The 25,851-nt window shown below is 39.4% G+C and overlaps 1 protein-coding gene across 2 annotated transcripts; it reads right to left on the bottom strand.

The window, feature by feature from the left end:
* Nucleotides 1-28: 28 nt before the first annotated feature.
* On the bottom strand, nt 29-22,562 carry USP8 (ubiquitin specific peptidase 8). 2 transcript variants are annotated; one of them, XM_086620104.1, is made up of 22 exons: nt 22,465-22,562; nt 20,604-20,724; nt 17,806-17,932; nt 16,758-16,928; nt 15,943-16,087; nt 15,369-15,454; nt 12,584-12,728; nt 11,909-11,966; nt 11,044-11,203; nt 10,604-10,766; nt 9,214-9,358; nt 8,795-9,015; nt 7,071-7,667; nt 5,765-5,854; nt 5,070-5,150; nt 4,414-4,676; nt 3,621-3,833; nt 2,913-3,123; nt 2,359-2,595; nt 1,690-1,832; nt 1,215-1,347; nt 29-988 (listed from the first exon to the last, which is right to left on the bottom strand). In XM_086620104.1, exons 4-22 carry the CDS (start codon nt 16,859-16,861, stop codon nt 803-805), a joined length of 3,381 nt encoding a protein of 1,126 aa, XP_086476230.1. In that variant the 5' UTR covers nt 16,862-16,928; nt 17,806-17,932; nt 20,604-20,724; nt 22,465-22,562; the 3' UTR covers nt 29-802. The 2 variants fall into 2 exon arrangements, with proteins under 2 accessions (XP_086476230.1, XP_086476231.1); XM_086620105.1 differs by lacking the exon at nt 5,765-5,854 and having other exon boundaries at nt 17,806-20,724.
* Between the last annotated feature and the right edge of the window lie 3,289 nt (nt 22,563-25,851).

Below are 25,851 nucleotides of genomic sequence, written 5' to 3'. Positions count from 1 at the left end.
TTGAGAATGAAAACACCAAACCCAAACATACATTTAACAGGATATATTTTTAAATCATTTCTTCATTAAGGTTTTTAATGCATGTGTACATGAAAATTTATATTAAAAAATTAAAAAGGAAAATCTTGTTTGTTTAGAATAACTCTGAAGTGCACAAATATTGACAAAAGCTAACAAAAAAAAAATACAGCTCTGCTTTTTTATTAAGTAGTGTTGCAATTACTTGGAGCTGGCAAATAAACACAATCCTCTGAGTTTTAGAGATTCTCACAAAAAGGACAACATTTTATTATATACATAGTTCTGATGTGCAAGTATGCAATCAATATTTACACTTACATTCCTAACTGTTTACATCATTCTAGAGTATTCACAGTAGAATCAAGCTTAAGGTTAGAAATGTGAAAAGGCCATAACAGTGAAAGAAAAAAAAAAATAAAAAAAGTCAAGATATGCCTTGGGATTTTAAGATGTTTTTAACTACTTGTTAATAGATTTCAGATGACTAAGCTAGAATTTAATTTTGGAGCAGACTAAAAATATAGTTTTTTTTAAATAAATGGTAATGCAAGTATGCTTTTTAAATGGTTTCACAGATGGCAGTATTACCACAAGCATTATTAATCAGTCTTCTGATTTTTAAGCGCTAGTACTGACCAGAAAGAGCTTGCTTGCAGAAAAGCTGCTGCAACCATCTCCATATCTGTGACTATTTTTGTCATAGTTTTGCATATTTATATGCATTCCCATACCTACTTTGCTCTTATAAAAAGAAAAACCAGTTTTCTTAACCCACACTACTTTATGTGGCCATATCCACTGCTCGCTGTTCGTAAGAAGTGTAAAAGAGAATATATGCAGCTGAGGATTTCACAGATGATGCTGAGATCTCCGATACCTCATGGTCGTCAAACTTAAACCAGCGTTGTTTGGAAGCATTTTTGCAGTAGGCTGTGTAGTGCCCTCCATCCAACCCGCCATAGTGATTCTGTAAACATAAGAAAAGAATTAATGGCCTTGAAAGCTGCCATTTCTTTCCTGATTAGGGAAATAAACTACATTGTGAGATTTTTACTAAATATCAATCATTCTTTTTAGAATATAACTTAATCTGCAACCAAGTAGGCAGCCTGGAAACCTCGCTGATTCACAGAGGCTAGCCCAAGTCCTGGCACAAAGACCAGCTGAACTTTGAAGCTGAGGTGGTTACTTACTGATACTGAAAACAGATTGTATCTCTTCACGTTACTCTTTGGACCAATAACATACTGTGAAAGGTCAAGAGTTTCCAATGGGAAATCTACAGAAGTCTGAAGCTTCTGCTTCCATCTTCCATCATAGGAAAATCTAGAGAATGAAAAAGCATCATTAAAAGTTACAGGCTGTTCACAAGCTATTTAAGATGTTTTTAACCAGGACATGATCTCAACTAAAGCATTTGACCTGCAAATCTGTTAATGCTTGCACATGTGTTTACCACAAACGAAATTAGATTACTTGTAAAAGTGCTTTGTGAACTGCAGCCTAATAACAGAGGAATCAGATGAAAATAAAATTCTTGCAAAGTTACAACTGGAAATACATCTGGAACTTTCTCTAAATGAAAATGGTTCACTACTGCACTGGAACAATCAATCTCTATCAAAGCCTGGTCACTTCCTAATTTTCACTGGTTACTGTTTCTCTTACCGTTTCAAGTGCACAAGAAGAACAGGTGGTAATTTCCAAATTTCTATTTTTTTCAAAGAATCCCTTCGAGTTTTGCAATGGCTACAGTAAAACCTATTGTTATCAGTGAGCTTTTCCTCTTTGGAGAACAATCTAAGGCATTCCTAAAACAAAACACAAACACGGATTGTGAAGGACGGGTGTTTATGAAAGTATAGCAAAACTGTTTGTTTCCTATTTGGTTGTTAACCTGCATTAATTATCTGCATGCTATGTCTCACAAAGATGAGGAAAAGTGAGTTAAATTCATGTGTGGAAGTAAATTTTACTGCAGATATTAATTAGCTGCAAGCCCTTCAAAATATACCTACAATATTTTGTTTAAAAACCACAAAACATTTATACTATTGTCTACAAAAGCAAATACAATACATGTCTTTTCTGCTACTGCAGCTTCAGTATTTCCATCCTGCTTGTACTTTAAAACTTTTAAGGAATGACCTATTTTTTTAAACTTTAGAAGAATTAAAAAAATAATGAAGACTCTAGAACTGTTCATGTTTCAGGTTAGTGTAAATTAAGCTGGAATATTGACCAACCCCTTCAACAAGAGGCTGAGCAGAAGCAACATCACAATGAAGTCAGAGAAATGTTTTTACTTCAAGAACTGTCTCTCCAGTGCCAGCGTACCTGCAGCGTGCATTTACTAGTGGATGCAAGCGGTAAGGACAAATACATGAAAGCCTCAAAGGTCCGTGACTTCTTGTGGCACGTGAGACACTGCACTGTCGATTTGAACTGGCCTTGAAAGAGTGCCACAATGATGGATTCGTTGAGCTGTTTGTGTTTGTGCCAGGCGAGTTCTGCTGCTCTGAAGTCATCCAGGTGATCGTTGTTTTCTTCCTTGTATCTTTTCCTGTTGTCAGCCTGCATTACAGAAGTTTAAATACCATAGCCATATATTAACATATAGAAAAACAGAAATACTATTGAATGTTTGCAAGCATTTTTAAACATGCCACTGTAGCCATTCATTTCTCACCTAGGTAGGTGTCTTCTGTTACTCCCTTCAGCACCTTATACTGTTTCAAACTAAATTCCTACTTTAGTTCTGAATACCTGTGTTTCCTTCTATACTGGGTTTCAGTAACATAATCTTCTTATGAAATAAGAGGGTCTTTTTAAAATTTATTTCTCATGATCACCTGACAAATGTACAATTTGGTACAAGTGTTATTGCTTACTTTATTTAGGTCTTCATGCAAGCCATCCATTAGAAAGAGGAGCAATTCTTGGGAGTCCTGTTGGCTATATCCTGCAAATTGGTCATTAATTTTCCCAATTGTAATTTTAAAGTCTTTTGGACTGATATATTTATACTGTCCTGTCCATAAAGCTTTCATTATCACACCGAACTCTTCAGCCACTTCACCTTTATGCCCCAGGAAATTTGACCTATGTAATTAAACAGACAAAAAAATACAGTGAGCCCTTCAAGTAACTTTATTGTTTTTATTATTATTGTTATTAATTCAAGATGTTATCCCAATTTCAAAGTAATCTCTTTAGACCAAGAAAAACTGACTGTTATTAGACTGAGTTAAAATTTTTGTGTACTTTGGCACTGTAATTTGGTTCCACATTCAAGACTGGGCTGATGGAAGGTACGGCTGTTTCCAGCTTGTTTTGTAAACTGCTATTTAAATACTCTGTTTGGTTTTGGGAGACTCTAGTACACCTATATTTATGAATGTGGTAAGCACAGTTTAATTAAGACTGTCCAGCAAAATCTATTTTGTCACACACGCAAATTTTTAAAATGTCTCCTACCTAAAATAACCAAACCACCTCCCTCTTTAACCCCACTAAGTGATTTTTTTGAATTAACAATTGTAAAGGCAGATATTTTTCCTTCAATTACAAATTAAAGGATGAGAGTAAGAGATTGTTACCTGTTAATATCATCTTGATACAAGTTTCTGTTAAAATAATCAGCCAGGTGAGGTGCATTGCACAGACACTGTAATATGGAATTCATATAGCAAGTGTTCCCTAGATTACGAAGTCCTGTAAGAGCTGGTCCCGATCCTCCAAACACAGGATTAAGACTCCGAATTTGTGATGCAGAGAGTCTTGAAATTTCTGCTTTAGTGTAACAGACTGGTCTGTAAGGAAGAAATTTTTTTTTTAGGAGTCTCAGACTTGACAAGGCTGTGCACATAAGCCAACAGAACCACCCTCCCTCACAGAGAATGAAATATCCTGGCACAAGATGTCACCAAATGCCATAACTTAAAGCATTCCAGACCAGTCAAAGCAATAGTAAGAAAGCCATATACACTGGCCTATAATATGGCTGAGTTACAGGCTCCATCAGGTTTTGTTGTGTTTTTTTTTAAAATCACAGATTATGAATTAGCTGTTGATTTAACCCAATTTAAAAAATGAAAACTCTGCATTTCACAAGTCATTGGAAGACCGGCATACGTTAACACAAATACCACCACTTAAAAAGCAACTATTGTCCAATTACAGTGACCTCTGAAATTCACACTAATACATAACAATTACATTATTTCTCAGAAGATAACTGCCCTAGCCCTTGATCTTCTAGCAATGAAATTTAAGTCTGTCACTCTTGCATCCTTCCAAACCTACTTAGAAACTATTTCAGCTGGTTAGACAAAAAGGAAGCCCTGTATGCTATTGTACTGCATGAGCTGTGGTATAACTTATCAAACATACTTATTGTCACGATTGACTGCGGGAGTTACAGGAATTCTTTTCTTCTCTTCCTCCTGAATGGCTTGGGTTATATCTGGGGAAGAGTAGGAGCGCTTCAGTTTGGAGTGTTCTCTTTCTCGTTCAACAGTCACCTGTGGCTTGGGTTTATGAGTTGGAGGGGTTGATGGAGGAGTGGATGAAGGAGCCATTTCTGGTGGATACATATGAACAGTATTGGTTGGCGAGTGATAGTAACGGAAGGTTCCGGTGATTGGATCCAGAAACTTGGGAGAAAAAAAAGAAGTTTCAAAACCAAGTGAAAATCCATCATTAACTTACTTACCTATTTTGAAACTACTGTAAGAACAGTGCATGAGTTTTTCAAACATTGTCATGTTAACAGCTGTGACTGGCCTCAATACTTAATGGATTAAATTTACTGGAAGGCACCACTTTCACCAGAACGCCCATTAAGCAGCAACTGCGTAGTGCCAGAAACAGCAGATATGCTCTCCTCGTTTCATTACAAATAATGTTAAAATTCAGAAAATAGCTGCATGGAAGTTGAAGCGGGGGGGTTAAAACAATCAAATTATCTAACAGAAATAAGACACAATTGAAACGCATCACAAAACTGCACAGGACAGCTTGATTATAACACCAGAATAGAAAGTTACCTTTGCCCAGCCTGCAGGCAGCCCTGGTATTATCCTTCCCATTTCTTCACTTCGTGCTCTCATTAATGGCTCCCGCTGAGACTAATAAACAAACAGAAGTGTAAGGTACATGCAGTTACTTATGCAGAGCAGCAAGCTGCCTGTGACTTTCCCTATATAGTGACATGATTTAATGCAAAACAATTCAGTAAGAAATCCTCGATTATAGCTGGAAATACAATCTATTGTAATGGTAATATAGTACTACTGTTTTGTATGCTCAATCTAAACAAAACCCATTTGCTGACATGCTCCAGAAAAAAGGGACAATTCAGTCTCATGAAAGTCTGAATACTCAATTTCTTCCCTACGGAAGCTACTTTATTAGGAATATGTGCTTCTGTTAAACATATATGGATGATCTTTTCTCCCTTTCAAAGCGATATGCGAAGGAGTACGCACGAGATGACGAACAAGCGTGGAATGCTTATTAATGCCATCAGAAACACATGAAGATTTCTAGTGAAAGATTCAAATATTTTTTTCAGATGAATATGACAAATGAAAAATGTAAACAAACAGCTGTAACCATGGCATAGTCTTTTCTTAAGATGATGACTTGAAAAATTGAAACGAGGTGGAATTTAACATAATGTAATAATGATAAAGCATCTGCACTTGGTTAGTTTTGGCTACATACAACACATTGTATTTACTTTAAGTCTTTCAATATCTTGTTCAGAATCCTCTCTAAGGGGTCCTGGCTTTTGAGCTCCACTGTCTGGTTGTCCTTTAACCCCAGTTTGCTGTAAAAGATTTTGAGAGAAGGCTTTCAATTTTTATCTGGAATGGCAGTAAAAAATGCTGATAAAGCAAAATAGGGACGAAGTAGAGTTATCTTTTCTTTTTTGGTTGTTAAATACACATGCCACAAAGAAGTGGTTAGAGCAGGCATCCACACATCATGTTTATTCCTCCTACTCTATACTATAGGCATTTTGCTGGAACAGCCTTTGTAGCTGAATGTTGTATTACATAAGGCAGTTTGTTACGCAGTTTCAAGAGCTCAGAAATAAAGTGCAGAAGTTCCACCACTTCCCCCCCATAAAAGCTGTGGGTTTTACAATTTGTTTTTAAATGGAAGACTTTTTCTCCTTTTACTTCTTGTTGTGATAAAGCCTTTCCATGAAAAAGGAAAACCATGAAGCCAACGTTATGAATTTATTTTATTATGGGTAGTCTTTCTGAGAATATGTGAAGTTGCTCTGTCAGTCAAACAGATTTATTTTCACTTCCTTGTGCGTCTGCATTACACAAGCACCAAAGTTTGGTCAAACAACAATGGCAGTTGCAAAGGGAGAGAAAAATATCCTAATGCATGTTCTGGAGAAATGGTTTTAAAGACATCTGTTCCGTTATTAACTCAACTTCACAAATGGCTCCTGTTTCATGATCAGATGATTTTTATGCTCTCAGAAATTTTGCATTTTTTTTTCAAGAATTTGAGGAAAGAAGGAACTGCAAACACCCCCACTCCTCAAAAGCTGGAACTGGACTATTCTCAGCAGAAACACCAGATGAGGGTATTACTTTGCTTCCTATGCCAGTCAACAAAATCCTGTTATATCAGCATTTATGCAGCTAGGGCACTAAAGAGTTTGTTATGATAATATAATTCTGTCCCTAGCATGTCTTGCAACAGTATAATGTACACTACTGGGCTGGTACGAGAGATTGCCACCATGCAGAGGACTGCAGCCTATGAACTATCCCTTCTAGCTCCGTATCAGTGGGAAGTTTTCTTATCCTATGGGGATTCCATGCTGCCCACCTACAAGCAAGAATCGAGGCTGTCTTGCAAAAAAATCCAGCTATTTGTGTTATTGGTTTAAACTTTCTCCTCTACATTTATGTAAAAATGGCCTGAATAAAAGTCCAATGATGTATTTAAAATTTCTAGATCACTAGAGTATGCACTCAAAAATCACCCCGAACAGTGGTGATTTTCTCTTTTTCACTAACCTTGCCTGAAACAGCCACAAAGGTCTGAGATGTATCGCTCAGTGGATGTCTCTGCGGTTCTGGTGTTCGAGTTCCTTTTTCTCTTTCTTCCATAGATGTTTTCTCCGTCTCAATCCTTTTTGCACCAATGCCTTCTAGTTCACTTTTGTTTTGCTTTTTTGCTTCTATTGCTTCTTTGCGTGCTCTTTCTTGTTCCTTTTCTTCCTGTTCTCTTTTCATTTGCTCATCCTTCTCCTTCTGCTCTCTGTCCTCTTTGGATTGCTGTAGCTTTTCTTTGTGTTCCTTTTCTTTCTGTTCTTCTTTTGCTTTTTGTTCTTGTTCTTCTTTTTCTCGCTTGAGTCTCTCTTTCTGTTCTTCCTGTTGCCTCTCCCGAAGTTCTTTTTCACGTCTGTTTTTCTCTAACAGAGCAGCAGTTTCTGCATGTACACGACTTTTTTCTTCTTCTGTCAGTGTGCTCTTAGCATCACATAACGGCTTTGTGGACCGGTCTGGAACTATTCGTCCATTCTCAAAGGGCTGGTTGTCACCGACTGTACTTTCAGATTTTGGTCTGTTATCATCTGGGATTTTTAGAGCAGGCTTTTTACTACGATCAACCTGTAACACGGCATGGAACAAGAATTTACTACAGCTATTACTGCTCTGTTAGCTAAGCTTCTCCTAAGTGACATTTATAAGAGAATAAAGATGATATAGAGTTGACTTCTGCCAGAGAGAGAGAATTTCCAATTTCATTAAATCTGATAATTCAAATTGCTTGTTAGTAAAATCAGGTATTCACTTAACTTCTAGGTGTTAGAAGAATCAAAAAGCCCTACAGAACCATAAGGACAGCATTAAGCACTAATTACTACAACTCTTTATTTTCAAGCTTTCAAAGGTGAACATTTTAGGGCAATCAGGCAGCCTAATTTGGGCTTGGCTCTCTCCATCATGTGACAGAGCATGTGATTAAGGCTGATTTGTTTGATGGGAAGAGGTATTTAAGAATGGCTTATCCTCAGACCTAGGAGAGGAAGTTGGGTTTGGTGCTGAAGTAGAAGTTCTGAAGAAATAAAAGCTAGTCTAGCTCAGTGAAAAACAGAAATAAGGTTTAAGGTCCCTTGGCTGAAATCTTTATTACAGGCAGTTATTTAGAAGGGTGAAAGTGAAGAGTTTGACTCTCCTTAGGAGCCTTATCTCCTAAGGAAAACATTTTAGTGCAAGGACTCTCCAAAGGTGTCTTCAGAAAGTTTTATTCTTATCAAAGGAAGAAACAAATCCTTGTGCTTTCACTACTGGGTCAAGAGTGACAAGCCACCTGAACTCTTTTATTATTTGAAGGAAAATACAGTTGCTGGAAAGCAGACCTCTGGAAAAGCCAAGGTAAGCCATGGCCTAACTGCCCTCCCTGTGTTTTATCACATGTATGTTTTGGAGTAGAGAAGTTGGCTTATAGACTTTCTGAATTAATGATCAATTGATGACCTTCAATTTCTCAGGTGCTTATATCAAAATATTTGTTAACAGCTCTGCAATTATGCTATGTTCAGTTTCATAAAGTTCTGTAGATGAGTTACCATGGTGTCACAGACCACCAATAGTCTGTACCAATGTACTTACGTGCAAGGCTTAAACATGTTCAAATTCTGAGTATGTTTCTTTGTGGATTTAGGCTTCTGCGTGTAGGGGGTCTCTAGTAGTTTAACCACATATTAACTCTGAAAAAAAGAAACACAGCTTACCTCAGGGATACTCCTTGTAATTGATACTGGATTAACTACAAATGAACTGTCAGATTTTGGAACAGCAGCATCCTGTACATTTGGTCTGTTAAGTGATTTTAGTCTCTCTTCCAAATTATGTCCCACTTCTTCATTTTCAACCACTTCTATTGGAGATGGCTTTATAGCAACAACAGGTGGAACAGGAGCTGGCTCTTCCAGAGACGGGTATGTAAAATCCACTTTAGGAGGGGGGAGAGGAGAGAATTGTGAGAACATTCTTAAAACAAAAACACAAAAGCAAAATAACCCCTATGTTCCACCTGAAAACTTAGATTTAGGCAGAACAAGGCTATCACAAACATATTTACATGAATTAAAGATAAACCCAGTAATATTAAACACTTAGAGGGGAGGAGGAGGTCATCCTTTATACTTACAAGAAACAGTCACTGCTTCACTCCTGCTATGCTGGGGTGGAGTTACTTTAGCATTTGTTGTATACTGGGGAAAACAAAGGAGCCAGTTTTCATAACCTCCTTCTAGAATTAAAGGTTCATTCTGCAGTAGAGTTTTGCTTTCCCACTGTAAGGAAAAAAAAGTTTGAAATTAAATTATTTAAAAACAGAAAATAAACTTTTAGATCTTAACAGTTTCTGTGTTTAGTCATTACATTAAAATAAAGGTTACTCTTGAGATTTCTAATTAAGAATTAAACAGGCTGCAAAAACTCTTTGGGGAACAGGGATCCTCTTTGTGTTTGGAGAATGCCCAACATAGTTAGGTTCCTGGCTCTACCTACAACAGGTCTGAATATTTCCAGTACAGAAAGAACCACTTACTACTACTGCAGGTAACAATTGTCCATGCAGACAATTATTTTTATTATAAATTTGCTTCAGTTTCTTATCTGGTAAGTTTTCTGAGTGATGAGAGGCATTTGCTTTAGAAAGCATAATGTTAACTTTCTGAAAAACCCTTGAGACTTCAGGCTGGCCTCCTCCTGAAGTCCTCAGTATTGGAACATGAACAAGACACAGAGGTTCAGGGAATATTCTGTAAAGCAATAAACAGGGAGAACTGCCTGAGCTACCTCTGAACCCCAGTCCTGAATGCTTAGGTAACAGAAAGACGTGCAGTCTTACACAAGAGCCACTCCTATAAACGGTAAGGACAATACAGGCACAGCCAGGGTTCTGACCTGAAAAAGTTGAGCATCTGCTTAATATTGAGTCTATAAGCTGCTTGCACTTTTGAAGCTCAAATTTAAATTCATGTTTTTCTAAAAGTTATTTTCAACAACGCATAAAAGTTAACCATGCTCAAAATACTTCTGGTATCTCCTTCGCTAAAACTCCCCTGCTCTAGAAAGCATCTGGCTGATAGTACTGCAAAGAAGCTAGCCACCTTTGGCCTGCCTATGGAGGTGGCCAGTCAATTACCATGAATAGGGAATTATAGTTGCTAAAAAAGGAAAGACAGTGACAATGTTTCTGGCAAACAGTATCAAGTAATTTCCCAAATAACTGGTCAGCCAAGAACTCTAAGTTTATGAGCTAGTTGTTGAGGAGGGGAGTTGAATCCTTCTACTTATTTACCTATTTAATAAGTTTACCTATTTAATAAATTACACACTGTACTCTACTAGAGCGCAAGCATGGGAATGTGAAACTTCAGACTACACTTCTGCTATCAAAACAAGCATTCTTTGAAACCTAATCAAGATGTTTGCCTAAAGTGTCATTAAGTCTTCCATATGCTTTGTAACCATACGTGCTTTAAGACTGTATTTATTGAGATGAATTAATAGAAAACGTGAAACTTGCCCACCTTAAAAAGTGCATCTTTCAGGCTCTGAAGAGTTGTTCCTAGCTTTAAGTCTTCAGCAGAACTAAACCAGTCTAGCAGTATAACATAATCAAAGTGTCCTCTCCTCTTCCATGGATCTCTAGAATCCTCTGGGAGTCTAGCTTCAATCCAACTAGCAGTAACTCTGAAACGTATTAACATGCATTTAAAGACAAATGTACAAGTAACACTTTGTCCAACAACATATAATCCATATATGTTTATGTGCTTGGATAAAATAAATATGCTCTGGCTTGAAGTCAGTACGTGCAAGAGAGCTGTCCAGAGACATCTCGCCCACTAGTACGTATCAGGGACTCTGGAACTAAGTGTACAAGCTTTAAATGCATATAGTCTTTTTTCAGTCAATTTATAAGTTTATAAAATTAAATATTTCACTATCATTTAATGTTATTTCATACCCAGGACTGATAGCTTCTTCTGGGACACTGATAGATCTTGGAATACAGGATTCCTGATAATCCTTCAGTCTTCGAGCATCCATTATAATCAATTCAATATTTTTGTCCGACATCATTGTGAACAGTCTCTCTGCTGTGACCGCTCCTTGAAATACAGAAGCTATTAGATTCAAAAAGCTACATTATATACGGAGACAGCTATGATCACACCTGACTGGCACAATCAAGACTGCAAACAGATGAAACAGAACAGGAAAGTCCCGCAAAAAGGTGACACAGTATAGAATAAATATACTGGCCTTTTGCTCCCACCACTGTAGTGATTAGCACCTGATCTGCTGAATCAGACAACACCTAGCACTGCAGTGATAAACTAGCTTTCACTTTTTGTGGTCTCACTTAAACCAAGCTATATAGGCAAGCATTTGTAAACTACATGCTGCACATGCTCCTCTTCAGTTAAGAACTGTAGAGAACATTTTCACGTATTTATTACAGGAACAAAAATCAGAAGGTTGGGAGAGGAAAGGAAAAAAGTTCTTATTTAAGTGAGAGAGCTGACACACTTCAGCCTTGCCTAGGTTTTTTCTTATCAGTTGAGGAGATGTTTTTCTTTCTGCTTTGACCACTCTAAAGCTAGTTCAGTTTTAGTTATTAAACCATTGAAAAATTAAATACAGCTTTCTAAATTCAAAAGAAGTGTTGAAGGCTGCAATACAGAGCTGAATTAATTACTAAGTTGCTGTTACTGAAATGTAGGATAGTAGAATTTCATCAAAACACTGTGACTGTGAAATAACTCCTTAAAAGAACTGCAACTGCTTAAGTGGTGAGTGCACATCTGTGTGAACATTGCATCTCTTACCACTCAGACTGTCAGACTGATCCTTTCTTTCCAGTGAATGCTTTCTCTCACCATTAATCTGTGTTGGAAGGAAAAAAAAAAAAAAATTAGTTTAATATCTAATACTCAAAACCAAGGTGACCAACAGATACTCTCACACAGCCTGAAGGAAACTGGCCAGACTGTAAGCCACAGGAAGAAACCTAGAATAAGGAAGCTTCTTCTAAAGATGTTTTGACAAATGTACTTTAAAAGATAGCAAAGGTGCTGCCCTACCTAGGCAGAAACTAGATAAAAAGGCCATACGACCTAGGACAGCATCATCTGCTAGATTAAATTTGTGGAAAAATGAGTTTCTATCCACACTATTGCTGAAAAGTCAGCTCTTTCCTAAAGAGGAGATATGTTATCCATAACATCAGCTTATTACCATTACCTTGGGTTTCTTACACTAGCTAATCCTACTATAAAATAGGATTTGATTTTACAAAAAAATCCCAGTCTATCTTCGGAAGACTTGGAGGTTGGTAGGACTTGGCATCTTCCAAAGAAATGTCAAAGAAGGGTTATGGGAAGTATAAGCTTATTTCAAAAAACACGATTCTGAACTGGAAATAACTACTAGTAGAGATCAAATGCTAGACTAAAACTATACATTTAGACTGGATGAAAGAGTTTGTAAACATCTGCAATTACCCTTTGGCTTTTTCCTTTGGAATCCACAGCACTTTCTGAGGAGTTTTTGGCTGAACTCTTTCCATCATCTTTTGGTTCTTGCTTTTTCTGCAGCTCTTGTCTGTCCCTCTCTTCGAGTTTTTTCCGAACTTCAGCTTCCTCATATCTATATGGGGCAAAGAAAAAAAAAAAAAGGCCTTTTTTGTCACATTGTGTTATTGGCTAGCCTTAGATAATTAACATCTGAATCATCAAGTCTTGGGGGGGAGGGGGGGGTGGGGGTGGGGCAGGGAAGTATTTCAAGTTTGAAAAGAAAGTTTTGTCAATTTTTGCATGTTTTCCTCATGACTGCATTATATTGTTTCTCCTACTCTTGGGCTGGTTTTCTTATTCTTAAATCCTGTTTTGGGTTCTACTTCATAGCCACTGCTCTTAAGGTTAACTAATTTTTTTTTTCTCTAAACCTGGGATCATGCTTAGCTACGGTGTCACTAAATGTAATAGGTTTTTAATTTCATAGAGGAAGGAGTAAGCATTGGTGACTTACAGGTAAACTTCAATATATTGTAACAATTCGCCCAGGTATTTTATTTGGTTTTGCAACAGAGCTAACATTTAGCTCGGTTATCTAAATTTCCTTTTTCTGAGATGTTGGATCAGAACTGCCTATGTGGTAGCAGTCACCTTCAAGATACCAACTGACTTTCTAATACTGTTATGTCCTCACCTGTATCCCTGCTGTTTGTTTCAAACACTGGGGCTACGGTGACGTCAACGCAAGAATCATGTACACTTGAGAGTTTTGGTGGACCTAGGTCTTGTGTACAGCTGTCCTTTTCATGAAGCCTTAGACTTTAAAATTAACCTCCCAGCCTTTTGCCATTGTAAGGACAATCACAATATTGTAAACTAGTGACCTCCAAACTACAGCTTTTAGATCGCCAACTGCAAGTTTGTATAGTCACATCACTGTTAAATAGTGTTCTATTACATTTAATAGAACTGAGAAGCTTAAGGGTTACTGGTGATCCATAAACAAAAATTGTTTTCAATAAACAATTTTGATGACTGAACCAAGCAGTGAAACATGAGCACTGAACTGTATTAGTAACTGCTCATCTTAATCAGACATTGCCTCATCAGGATTAAAATGACAATACAGCTCTATTTCATATCAAGTGTACTGTGTTAATAACGTAGATCATTAAATCAAATTCTGCCTCAAAGTCCACTCCACTAATTGGCCAATAATAGGAAGGAGGCTGCAAGTCTGTAATTTTGTTTTTTAAACAGGCTTCTTGATTTGGCAAAGACGTCCTAAGTTAGTACAGAGCACTCTGTTCTCATTTGGAGTTAACGGCACTAAAGCATACTTCAGATTTTAACTTAGTTCAGTCAATATGGAATATTTACCTATCGATTTCCCATTTACCCACTGATAGGCCTTTGAAGCACGCAGTAGGTCATTCATGTAGGTACTCCTGCTCCTACACAAATGATGTTTCAGCAGCTCCACTTTTAGTTAACAATTAACATTTAAACTATTTGCTGGCCTACTGCCTGGAGAAGAAAGAATCATAGAGTAATTTCCCTGAAACCACTTCTGTAGTTACATAGCAGTCATGTTTCATTTGTATTAGCTTTAAATATATATACCTTTTGTCCAGAGTAGTTGAAAGCTATTAATTGTGTCAACTTTCAAAACTCTGTTCCCTTTATAAAAAGCCACAAATTACTAAACAGTAAGTCTCTAAACAATTTTGGCTTTCTATAACTCTATCAGTGTTTACTCTTACAGTGTATTTGTAGCTGTGTTGAATTGTAAGACTCTTAATTAAAAATAAGGAAGACCTCAAGACTATTTCATGCATAGTATCATGAGACATCTTTGGAAAGTATCTTTTCATATACGTGTAACTGCACTCTCATTTCCTTGTTCACCTAAACTGACTTTCTGGATTAAGCACTTTGAAGGGCATAGAATACTCTTTCACAGTAATGCCTGAGGCAGGGTGTGTGGAAGGGAAATGTGCCTAGATGAAGGGAGAGAGTTAAAAGGGTGAGAAAGGGGAGAGAAAGAGCCGCTAAGGATGCAAGCAGCAGATAAGGCTGGAGGAAAGGCATACTGCACTAAATATCACCTACAGATAGATTCTACCTTATAACTTCTTCAGAAACCACTTTGTGGCTTATGGCACAGACTAGTAACTTGACGTTTGTAAATGAGTTATCTAAAAGCCCATTAGCATCAGCTCAGTTACGTACTGGCAAAACTGTCTGTTTCCATATACACATCTGTGTGTGGCAGAGATAGAGAAAAGGCGTAGCAGCCAGCTAAAGAATCAAAAACGTGTTTTGTTAGTGTAAACTAAATCCACACTAGAACAACTTTTTAATGTATGTAAATATTGGGAGAATTCATTAGTATATTTGGTTTCAGATGACCTTACGATGAAAAGGGTAAGGAGGAAATGGCTCTGGATCATCTCTAGTGTATATATAGCTTGTATCTTGTAGTTTCTTTTTATTAGTCATTAAACAAAAACAGGAGACAATACCAACAAATCATGGTTACCAAGAATTAAGAGACAAAGTATACAATGGCAAGTTATTGGAGTATGTGATGATGAAAGTTACCTCTAATAACAGATTTTTGTGGATAAACAATATAAGCTCTCAAGAGTTTCTGGTATCTAAGGTCTTCTCAAGTGCAATCCCTTACTACTAAATAGGAAGCAAACATGCAATTGCACATGTACAGGCTTCAGGTATATCAACATCTTATCTATTAACTGTATTCACGTACCTGAGTTTAAGGCTGTCTGAGAGTCTTTCAGCTTCTTCGATAGCTTTTTTTAAATTTGTAGGTCCAAGAATTGAATGAAAATAATCCTAAAATTACAAGCATCGCCCCACATATTAATAGTATGGCTTAATAATGCCCACTTCCATGCATATTAAGAGCCATTAACATACAAAGAATTAGTATTATGATGATATTAATGCTAACAAAAGGAACTGTTTTGAATCGGAATATTTTCTTCTCAAACATGAGTTTAAGTACAATTGTTTTTCTTGCACTAATAAACAAAGGTTAGGCAAGGCAACTGCACCAAAAAGAGTCTGAATGGAAAGATGACAGCAGTACCTTTCACTGAAAAAAGTATTCACAGATCTGACAATTTATATACCTTACATTTATTAAAAGCAAACTGTAAAAGCAATTAACAATAGACTTGTCAACAATGTGATGATATTTTTTCCTTCCTAATTGAGATGGTTTACTTAATACCAGTGTAATACTTTGTGAATTAGCATAACTCTCTCTACTTCTAATACTTCTACCAATGCAGAAGAGGTCAGTTAGAAAACTTTTATACCTGTTGCTGCTTAAAATCAGGTCTCTTTTTAATAAAGTTATAAACAGTCACGTATTTCATATATAGGATGTAGGCTTTTTCTTCATCTCGGTCCAATCTGCTTTCCTCCGCTGCCTTGAAAATCTTAAGGGCACTCTGCACGTAACTGAAATCAAAAAGATTGCATGTGATTGTTGACTTGTCCCCAAACACCTTTTCATTACAAGATGCCATTTTAACTCATAGCCTCTGTCCAAATATTATACGTTTGACTTTACCATCTTAATATAAGGCTTTAATTAAATACTAATTGTAATCATGCTCCTCCAAATAACATTTCTCTTTGCTAATTTGTTTACTAGCCTTATTTAAAATCTTCCATAATTAAACAGCATACTGAGATATGTAAAAAAGTGCTTAACAAGAAAGTTCTCCTTTCTAAAAGTAACAACTGTTTTTTTTGAGGAAGAATTAATTCAAAGTAAGACAAAATTAAACATTAATTGTCTAAAAATGCTCAAGGCAAAATATCTTCTATTCACACATTTGCTAAACTTCTTATCATTTTTAAGAATTTGCATTTATATAGCCTTTTCTCAAAGTATGCAAACCTTCATGGGCGTTATGCTCTGTCCAAATCATGTCACCTTCTGTAGGCAGTAAGCATACCTGATGTGATAGCTGAGAGATCTATACATAAGACTATCAAAGATTTTACATCTAACAGAAATAATTGAGGAAATTTGGATTCACAACATAGTTATTCTGGAATCTGCTCAGAAGAGTAGCACTAATACTTCTAATATTAATCCAAAAATCAATTAAAATACATATACCTCTTTGTACTCGTCTTTTCAGGTTTTATTTCTGTCTTCTTGTTGAGATCTTTCAATGAAGTACAGAGATATAGCTCCTTAGGTACAGAGGCCACAGCAGGCATGTTAATGTTGTTACTTATGTTCCTTCTAGGATGGTACAGCTTCTTAGAAGTCTCTATCAATGTTTTTCTGGGGGGTGGAAAAAAAAAAGTAGAGAGAGCCCAATTACATTCCAATGACTTTTAATACAGTTATAGTTACCTGTATGGGGTTATTATCTAACCTATCTCACTTTATGTGAATTAGCACTAGGATAAAACAGTCTGGAACGTATGCAGTTAAAGATTAAGCTATGATGAAAAATTCTAAATGTAATTTAATTGTAAGTAATGAATTGGAGCTCTAGTACCTGATCTGGTCCGGCACAATCTGGTAAAATACTATTATAATACTACAGCATCAGTACTTATCAATACACCCACGTATTTGATATTAATCTATATTACTACTATTAAAACAGAATTACTAACACAGAAATATCCACATACTTAAAGCAAAAAGAAAAAATCTGTCACTTATTCTAGGCAATTATTTGTAATACAAGCATAAAAGGAAAAAAGTATTTCCAGAAGTCAAAGAAAACTTCTTTGCCAGAAGTTAGAAGAATAAAGTAGCTGCTTAAATTTAAATGTTAATCATCCGTAAGAGTCCTCTTTTATCACTTCTAAGTATTACTGAGGCAAACAGAGTGGCTGAACAGTTCACAGCATAAATTAATCCTCCCAAAGTGACAGAATTATTTGAAACCACTCCAGATAATTTAACGAGATTGTTAGCAATATGTTGCCAACAGAAGAATAAGAAGATAATAAGAAAAGAAATGCTGACTTAAGAATGTTCAAAATCATCACATCCAGCAAACTTGTTCAACTATAACACCAGTAAGTATAGTATGAAAAATTTGCTGATTCTCTGTACTCTGAAATTAGTAATGGATAAATATTTTATCACTACCTTAGCACAAACCTCTGCAAATACACACTACACCCGTGGAAACATGACTTACAATGTCTTGAAAGAGACAAGCTGAGGAAAGGAAGGTTGCTACTGTTGAAGACAACTTGAAACTTCTTGGACATACTGTGGGTCTTAAACTCCCATGTATCATCTTTGTGCTTCCATTTGGAAGTGCTCTCCAGGTAGCCATGAAATAGTTAAGCAGAGTTTGGCCAGAAGAGAGCATTACATCATGTCATCTAACATTCTGCATAGAGCAGTCCACTGAGTCTCATACAGACAGTCTAACTAAAAATCACAGAATCTAATACATGGTAAGCTCTTTTAGCCCTTGAGGGTGGCAAGGGAAGAATTAAGCTCCCTCTCAACCAGTGAGATATCAAGGTGCTAGCAATACCAAGGAAATTAAGGGGAACTAGTTAGAAGAAAGATGCTCAAATGATCACAACAAATTATTTCCTAGTACTGAAAACTCGCATGTCCTTTGAAAAGAAGAAGGTAGGGTATTTCCCTTCCACCCTCAAGGTGATGATCAGCATGACAAGTGTGACCAAAACACCATCAGCTAGTGACCTCAGAGTGAAATTTCACCCAAATGAATCGATCGGTAGCCAACTGCCACCAAATGAGGTGGTCCTGATTTCCCTTCCTCTTTCTCACGCTAGTCTGGTACTTGTCCAACCTCTTATTGAGTCAAGTCAGCTTGCTGAAGAGGCAGAAAAGCTACGCAGCTTGTGCAAGGAGAGCAGGCAGTGTGCGCAGCCAAGAATGAGAAGCCGAGATGGGGAACGTGATCCCTTCCCATGGCACGCAGCTGTTATTCTTTGAAGCATCACTGCATATCGTATCACTAGGTTGTCTGTTCTTGGTCTAGGAACTGGTTATCAAATAAAGATACTAAGTTAACCCAAACCTTTGGTAAGTTCATGTTGGAAACAAATGCAAAAATAAGGTAAGATACCTGTCTAACGACGATTCTTGGCTTTAAGGTCTGGTATGCTGAGGTCAGGCTAAACAATCTCCAGCTAGATAGCTCACTGCTTAAACACAGATGCTGTACTTGCTAATTTTCCCATCACATAGCAGCTTTTCAAAGTTGATAAACTTGTCAAAAACCCTTCCTTAGGAGACTGATTTTTCAGATAATTCTAGGAAGTAAATACTAAAGTCCCAAAATACTAACTTTAATACATAAAATTAGTAATGTATCTCATACCCTACTCATCTTAAAACATTGTCTTCCCTATATAAGGTGTCTTATGTTCAACTTTTAATTTTCAGGGAGATATTTAGGTGCTGAAAACAAGGTAGAAGATTTAATTGAAGAAATGTATTTAGAAGAGACAAAACAGACATCCCCTGCCTCAAAGGAAAGGACCTTTCCAATCTAAAAGCTTTTTTGCCTAAAACAAAGCCATACTTTTTAGCACCTCATAGAATTACAAAGAAAGGCTTCAGTCTTATTAATATTTTAGCATTGCTTGTTTAATCCTACCTTCAGAGCATGTCTTAAACCTGGCTTTTTTTTCCTCCCCCCACCTTGGAACTGTAAATAGACTTTTCTTTGAAGCTAAGTCCTTTCCAAATATATCTTCAATGTTTGTGCGTGTTACGTAACCAGTATTTTCTTAATCTTAAGTGATAGCATTTGTTTGCGTTCTGACAGAATATAGTAACTAAATATGTTGTCCGAAAAAGATACGTATATAACATTACTGTGTCTGTGTGCACATGAGGAAAAAACCCCAAGATTATGTTGAAGATGAACCATTTAATGGAGGCAAATGATTCAGGTAAATTCTTAAGTGTTGCTGACATGTCTTGATATGGGCAGTTTTTCTGGAATCTTATCAATACAAATGTAGAACTAGTGGATAAAAGCCAAACCTGAGTTTTCGCCTAGAACAAAAATTGGCTTTCCATCTTTTTCTGCTATTAGTAAGTTATAACTGTAGGTCTTTAAATTGCCAGACAAATTCAATACTGAACTTACTTATACTTCCCGATCTGAAGAAATTTATATACTTTTTTTCAAAACATGAGCTATTAACCACAGTATCTGATGAATGAGGTATTACTCTTTGACCTCTCACAGCACCATAATTCATACAATGTTCTGCAGTAAAATGAGTAAGGATAGATTAGGAATAACACTGTAAAAAAAAAAAAAACTCTCAACAGTCCATTTAACAGAATTACAGCATTTGTCTAAGTTCGTATGAGATTTCAGTTGCAGTTTCTAACTCATTATTCTATACAGAACTTTAACTATGGAACTATAACTAGCATTTTCAGTGTTATGCAGCAAAAATTCTGTAACTATAACCTACAAGTTGCCCACTAGTTGCCAGTTGACTGCTCAGAAGAACCCTTAAAACTCCTTAAGCTTCTAGTAAACTTTAAGATGTGCTCGTAACTTGATTTTCCCTTACACTCAAATGAATGCAGATTTTTTTTCCTTCTCTGAGCAGGTTTTGGGAAGATTCTGATTTCAGAATCCAAATCAGCTCCTTCATATATAAATATAACCAGCTGATTTTGGACCTATATTTTTTGCAGATATCCAATGCCTAACTGACTTGGTCTCAATGGTTCCTCCAGCGAAATAAGTTCCACAAACAATGATGTTCAGGAGCAGTTAACATACAGTAGTGAAATGCATGGAGATAAACCAGCTACTCCAAGTTCTGTACAAGGCCTGTATTTGTTTCCACTAGAGGAGCTGCAACAAACTACTTTCCTATCAGAATCACATCCATTTTATCAGGATAAACTCTTGCTGCTCCAGGCTGTATTGACTAGATTATGCTCACTTTTGCCAAGCATTCCATTTCCCTCCACACTTACAATCACCATATCAAAACAATGGCAACACTGAGGCATCGATGAACTCTTCCAATTACATATATGGATCTTTCATACATCTCTAAGGAAGACAGATATCTTCTTTCTCAGCAAGAAGAGAGAACTGGAACAAAAAACCACAAATACAAGGGATTGAAGAAGCTGTAATAGCTAAATTTACTATTAGTCAACCCCATGAGGATGAGGAAACAACCTATTTCAGATTTGTCAACTTTTTTTTTCTTAAAAATTAAGATCAAACTCAACCCTGGATCTGTTCTACCACCAGCTGAAATATTATCTTGGGCGCCTTTCTCCTACTTAAGATGCTGAAAACCAGGCCCACATCTCAAAAATGTAAGGCAAGCCATGCTTGGATGTTTAAGGGCATTTAAAATACTTAAAATGGATAGCTTTACACTGACAGGGAAACACACCTGTTGGTAACAGGTTTTTCAACATATAATTATCATACCTGTTCTACTAAGGATATGAGTAAGCTTTACGTGGAATGACCATAGCAAGAATACAGAAGCAGTTATATTGCAAGCAGCATACATTAGCACAGTCTGAAATAAACTGATGTGCTAAATACTGTGCATCACCAATTCAGGTATGTAATCAAGTACTATTCACCTAGTTATTTTTGTTTCTAAGACTTGGGCAAATGAGAAATGGGTTTCTCATGAGCATTAAGTTCCTCAGTTCCCTTGGAATTAAGTTTTACTATCTGTAGTCTGTACACAAGAGTTGGTTTTATTAAGATTATCGGTATCAATCTAGAGATACAGTATTTTAACATGACTGAATTATACAACCAATCAGCATATTTATCTCTGTGAGCCCTCTAGCCTTCTTTCAGGCTCTGGTACTGTAATACTACAGGCCATGGTCCTGTAACTTACTGTGAATAGGCTGATTATAACCACTGGGGCTTCTTATAGCAAGGCCATTATCTACTCAAACTTTCACCATTTTGCTGGGTACCACCCATCACCTACTGTTACAGCAGTAACACACTGCGTGTCTGTCTTTGCCCATGTATCATGCTGAAACTACCTCCACCGCCGAGCTTGGGAACTGCTCTTTTCGCATAGTGGGAAAACCCTTTCTGATAGTTTGCTCATCCAGCAGTTTAACTAATACAGAGGGGGGGAGAGAAGATGCTACACAGCTAAAAAAATAAATTGGATTTTGTACAGCGAGTTTGCAAGTTAATCGGTCTAAGAAAGAACACGCATAGCCTCACTTATTTAGATAAATTGCAATCTGCAAAGCGTACGCAAACAGTACAGGGGATAAGAAGGCGGGGACGTGACAGAGAGGCCGAGAACTCCCCCAGGCCCGTAACCGGGCGGTTAAAACCCGCGCGGGTGCGGGCGCCGGACCCCGCCGCCGCGGGCACGGCCGGTGCCGTGGGAGTCTCCATGACACCGCAGCTCGCCGCCTCGCCCGCTCCGGCCGGAGGAGCGCGCCCTGGGAAGCGCTGCCCCCGTGCCATCTTCCTCCGGCCGCTCTGGGGCTCCGGGGCGGCTTCCCCCGACGCCGCTCACGCGTCACCCGAGCCGGGCTGCGGCCGGGGGGCACTGCGGGCTGCCCAAGGTCACACCGCCGGAACCGGGAGGCAGGGCTGCCTGCCGGGCCAGGCCCGATTCCCCGCCGCGCGGTCCAGCCCGGCGCCCCCCGCAGCCCCTTCCGGGCCGCATCCCCGCCGGCACGGCGAGGCCGGGCCGCGGACTCTACTGCAAGGGCGCCCGCCGCGGAGCGGAGGGCGTGAGGCGCGTCCCCCTGCCCTGCAGGCCTCGCCCCGCAACGGCCCGGCTGCTGCCTCCGGCCGGCGCGGCGGGCCCGGCTGCGTACTCACCGGCCCGGGGACTCGCTGCCTCAGCCTGCCGGGCCGGGCAGGCCCATGTCCGAGAGCGGCAGCCGAGAAGACGCTACGCGGCCATGGCTGCTGAGGCGGAACTCGGCGGTGTTCCTCCCTCCGTCCCTCTGGGGCCGTCGCTCCCCCGCGGGGGCGGGGACTCTCCGCGGCCCTATCCGGGCTGCGGGGCCGGGCTCGGGCCGCGGGGGAGCGCGGCGGGAGGCGGGCGCGCGGCCGCGCCGGGTCGAGCGAGGACTCGTTCCCGCTGCAGAGCTCCCGCGGCTCCGGGGGCGGCTCCGGGGGCCGTGTGAGGAGGAAGCGGGAGAGGCAGGGCGCCTCGGGTCAGCGCCGGAGCGCGCAGGGTTACCCGCAGACCCCGCCGGGCCGGGGCTGCCCCGCCTCGCCATGGCGTTCCCTGCCCGCCAGCCCCCCGTGGGCCCGGCGCCCCATTCCTTTCTGTTTCCGGGCGCTTTGCGTTACCGAGGCCAAGGCGCTAAAAGCGGGCCCCAGGGCACGGCACGTTTTGTGGGGCACCCAGCGTTTGTCTGGGGTGTTAAACTGACCCTTCTGCACGGTGAGATCGGGTGTGGGAAGGCAAGACGCCTCCCCTTACAAAAACCGCCTTTTATTTCCAGAGAAAACTGCCTTGACTGGGGACATTGTAAATTCAGATCTTGTTTTCTGTTGATGGCTGTCTTTTCTGTGCAACTTGTGGTGTTACTACAAGCAGCACCTCAGGGATGGCAGGTACACGCTGACATGCCAATATAGCCATGCTGGGAGTTAAAGCACTGGGAGAAGGGAGGGGAGAGGGTGGTGCCGAGCCTGTTTCCAGTCAGTCGGTGAGGCAGGTCATGTCATCGAGATCTTACGCAAGCAGAAAGATGCTCCGTCCTGCCACAGTCCCAGTCTGTCACCTAACTGTGTCAAGATGGGGGATTTAATTAAGATACTTTATAACCTACTGCTCCATTTTGCCAATGGAAATGTCAAAATGAGAAAGATGCCCGTCTTCATGTTGCCATCCAAAATACTACTGATACATTGCCCAGAAGGCTTAATTGTATTACAGTACTTAGGCGTACAGTAATGTTGGGATTGGGTACAAGAGAGGCTCAAACAGTAGCCTCCATCTCTAATTTGCAGTGCACATACGTGATCAGACATGTAAAAGATTCTGGGAGAAAGAGACAGCTCTATGTCTCCTATATTGTGCAATCAGAGAGGTTAATACCAGAGTAAGTTGATATACTCTAAAAACATTAAACTGAACTGAATAATATTAATAACACAATGCTCTCGTTAGCGCCTCTTTCAGAACTGTTCCATTCATTTTAGCCAAGATGAGTAATGCCAGAAAGATACAAGACAAAAGGAGTAAGTCCAATGATGTCAAGGCCTGGGATCTAAGAGTGCAAATTAATGTTGAGTATCATACTAGCTGCCCTCCAAACTGGACTCTTTTATTGTTTCTCTTATATGAAGAAATTGTGTCATAAAATCTTTTGGTCTTACTTATATGGGCAAACCCCAACCACAGATAGAAAGGTGTTGGGGAGAACCTGCCTGTACAATTAGCTTTACCATATTCAAGAACTTGTTAAAACATGATGATTTGTTGATTACATTATAACATGCCATGGTGTTGCCTTAGGTGAAAACACATTTTCCTATCAGCACGTACATTACTGTGTAGCAGTATTGAATAAATAAAAAAAGAATTTTAAACAGTAGAAATCAGCGTGCTTTTGAATAGAATGTATTAGATTATTTAGTTAACAAAAACAATAAATTGCCATCTTATAAAATGTGGTAAAATAAAGGAAAAGAAATAAGATACTTTCCAGATTTGAAATGTGTTTTGACTTGCCTACATGAGACATCAAATATCTCTCTCTTAAATGTATTTTCGGTGAATTCTTTCAAAAAACCCAACGTCAGACATGATCACTTTAAAGATGGAAGTTGTGATCATAATAATAAAAACTTATATACAGTGCTAATGGACTAAATGCAGACTACATTCTTCACCTCTATAAAAAGATTTTCAATAATACGGAACATTTTGCTTCTCCATAGCACTGCTGCTAACACCACAAGACATTCCTGCTTGTTGGCACACGTCTGTGAGGACATCATAATGTTTTCTGCATCTACTACGACTGTGTAAAATGAGACTCAATAATATGGCAAGCTAAATGCTTGTTGAGAGACACAGACACTTGCCAACAATGGAAGAGACGTGATGAAAGCTGGATTTAAGGTTTGTACACCCTGATGACAAGTGACAGCCCCCAGAGGAGGTGTCTGGACTTGTTCTTCAGTGCCGCCTTCTGGCTGATCGCTCCTAGAAAAATAAAGCAACAGGTCCCCGAGCCAGGTGATAACATATCAAGGAAGATTAAATGGCTTCCCAGAAAGTACGTGGAGAATTCCTCCCGGCAGCCTAACTCAGATCAAAAATACTGCAAAAACTGGAGAGAGTCCCGTCAGCCAGGGTGGTGTAAGCCCCACCGTTGCGCTTTGCCAGGAAGGCTGTTCTGCTGCCATGTGTTGGAGATGCAGTTTTCTCTCCTGGACTGAACAGTTCTATTTCAGCAGTGACTCGAGGATTCAGTTCTGTGATATTTGTGAGGTGATGCTTGCTCTTTGGAATATGGTTAGTTGTATTTTCAAAGCTGTGTTAGGGAAGTCAAGGGCAAAAAAGGCTGCATTTGTAAGCCATGTTTAATCAGAAGAATACTTGTATTTAGTAGGTATTATGATCTCCAAAATAAGAGTGAAATTTTGTGATCGATACCTTTTTCTGAGGATGTAGAGTACGGGATCTATACTTTACGGTGGTATCAAAAGATTTGTGACTCAGAATAGCTTTGGGAAGAACATGTGACCCTTTCGCACTGTTGAAACAAAACCAGGAGAAACATTTCAGGGACTGGGATGTCAGGGCCAATACCAGTTTGGGACTGAAGGCCAGAGCTCACTGTCAGCACACCAAGGGCATGGGATCATTTTGGAGTTGTCATCCACGCCAAATCCTATCTCTGTGATCCCAAAGCGTAGCCAAAGCCCTGCCTAGAGGAGGCGAGGCCGCACAGTCCTGGCTCAGACGGGGCACCCTCGCCAGGGAGGGCAGCCGGAGCCCCGGCGGCCCTTCAGCCAAGAGGAGCCTCGAGAGGCCGGCGCGCGGCACGGCGACCCCCTTTCTTATTTCCTACCCCGCTTCTCAGCAGGCTCCCCCCATCCCGCCGACATCCCGCCTCCGCCCGCCGGGGCCGGCCGCGGGCGGACAGGCAGCGCCCTGCCCCCCGCCGGGCGGGAAGCGCGACGGAACATGGCGGGCCCCTCCAGTCCCCGCTTCCCCCGCCTTTCCCCGCGCCGCCGCGC

This window comes from Tauraco erythrolophus, chromosome 14 (assembly GCF_009769465.1).
Source record: "Tauraco erythrolophus isolate bTauEry1 chromosome 14, bTauEry1.pri, whole genome shotgun sequence".
Classification (NCBI taxonomy): domain Eukaryota; kingdom Metazoa; phylum Chordata; class Aves; order Musophagiformes; family Musophagidae; genus Tauraco; species Tauraco erythrolophus.
This window is presented reverse-complemented; position numbering and strand designations above follow the sequence as displayed.

Coding starts and splice junctions, on each gene's coding strand:
- USP8 (XM_086620104.1), bottom strand. CDS start 16,861: ATGCCTGCTGTGGCCTCTGTACCTAAGGAGCTATATCTCTGTACTTCA. Junction 10,767..11,043: donor GAAGAAGCTATCAGTCCTGG/GTATGAAATAAC, acceptor AATACGTTTCAG/AGTTACTGCTAGTTGGATTG. Junction 3,834..4,413: donor GCAGTCAATCGTGACAATAA/GTATGTTTGATA, acceptor TCTTCCTTACAG/ACCAGTCTGTTACACTAAAG.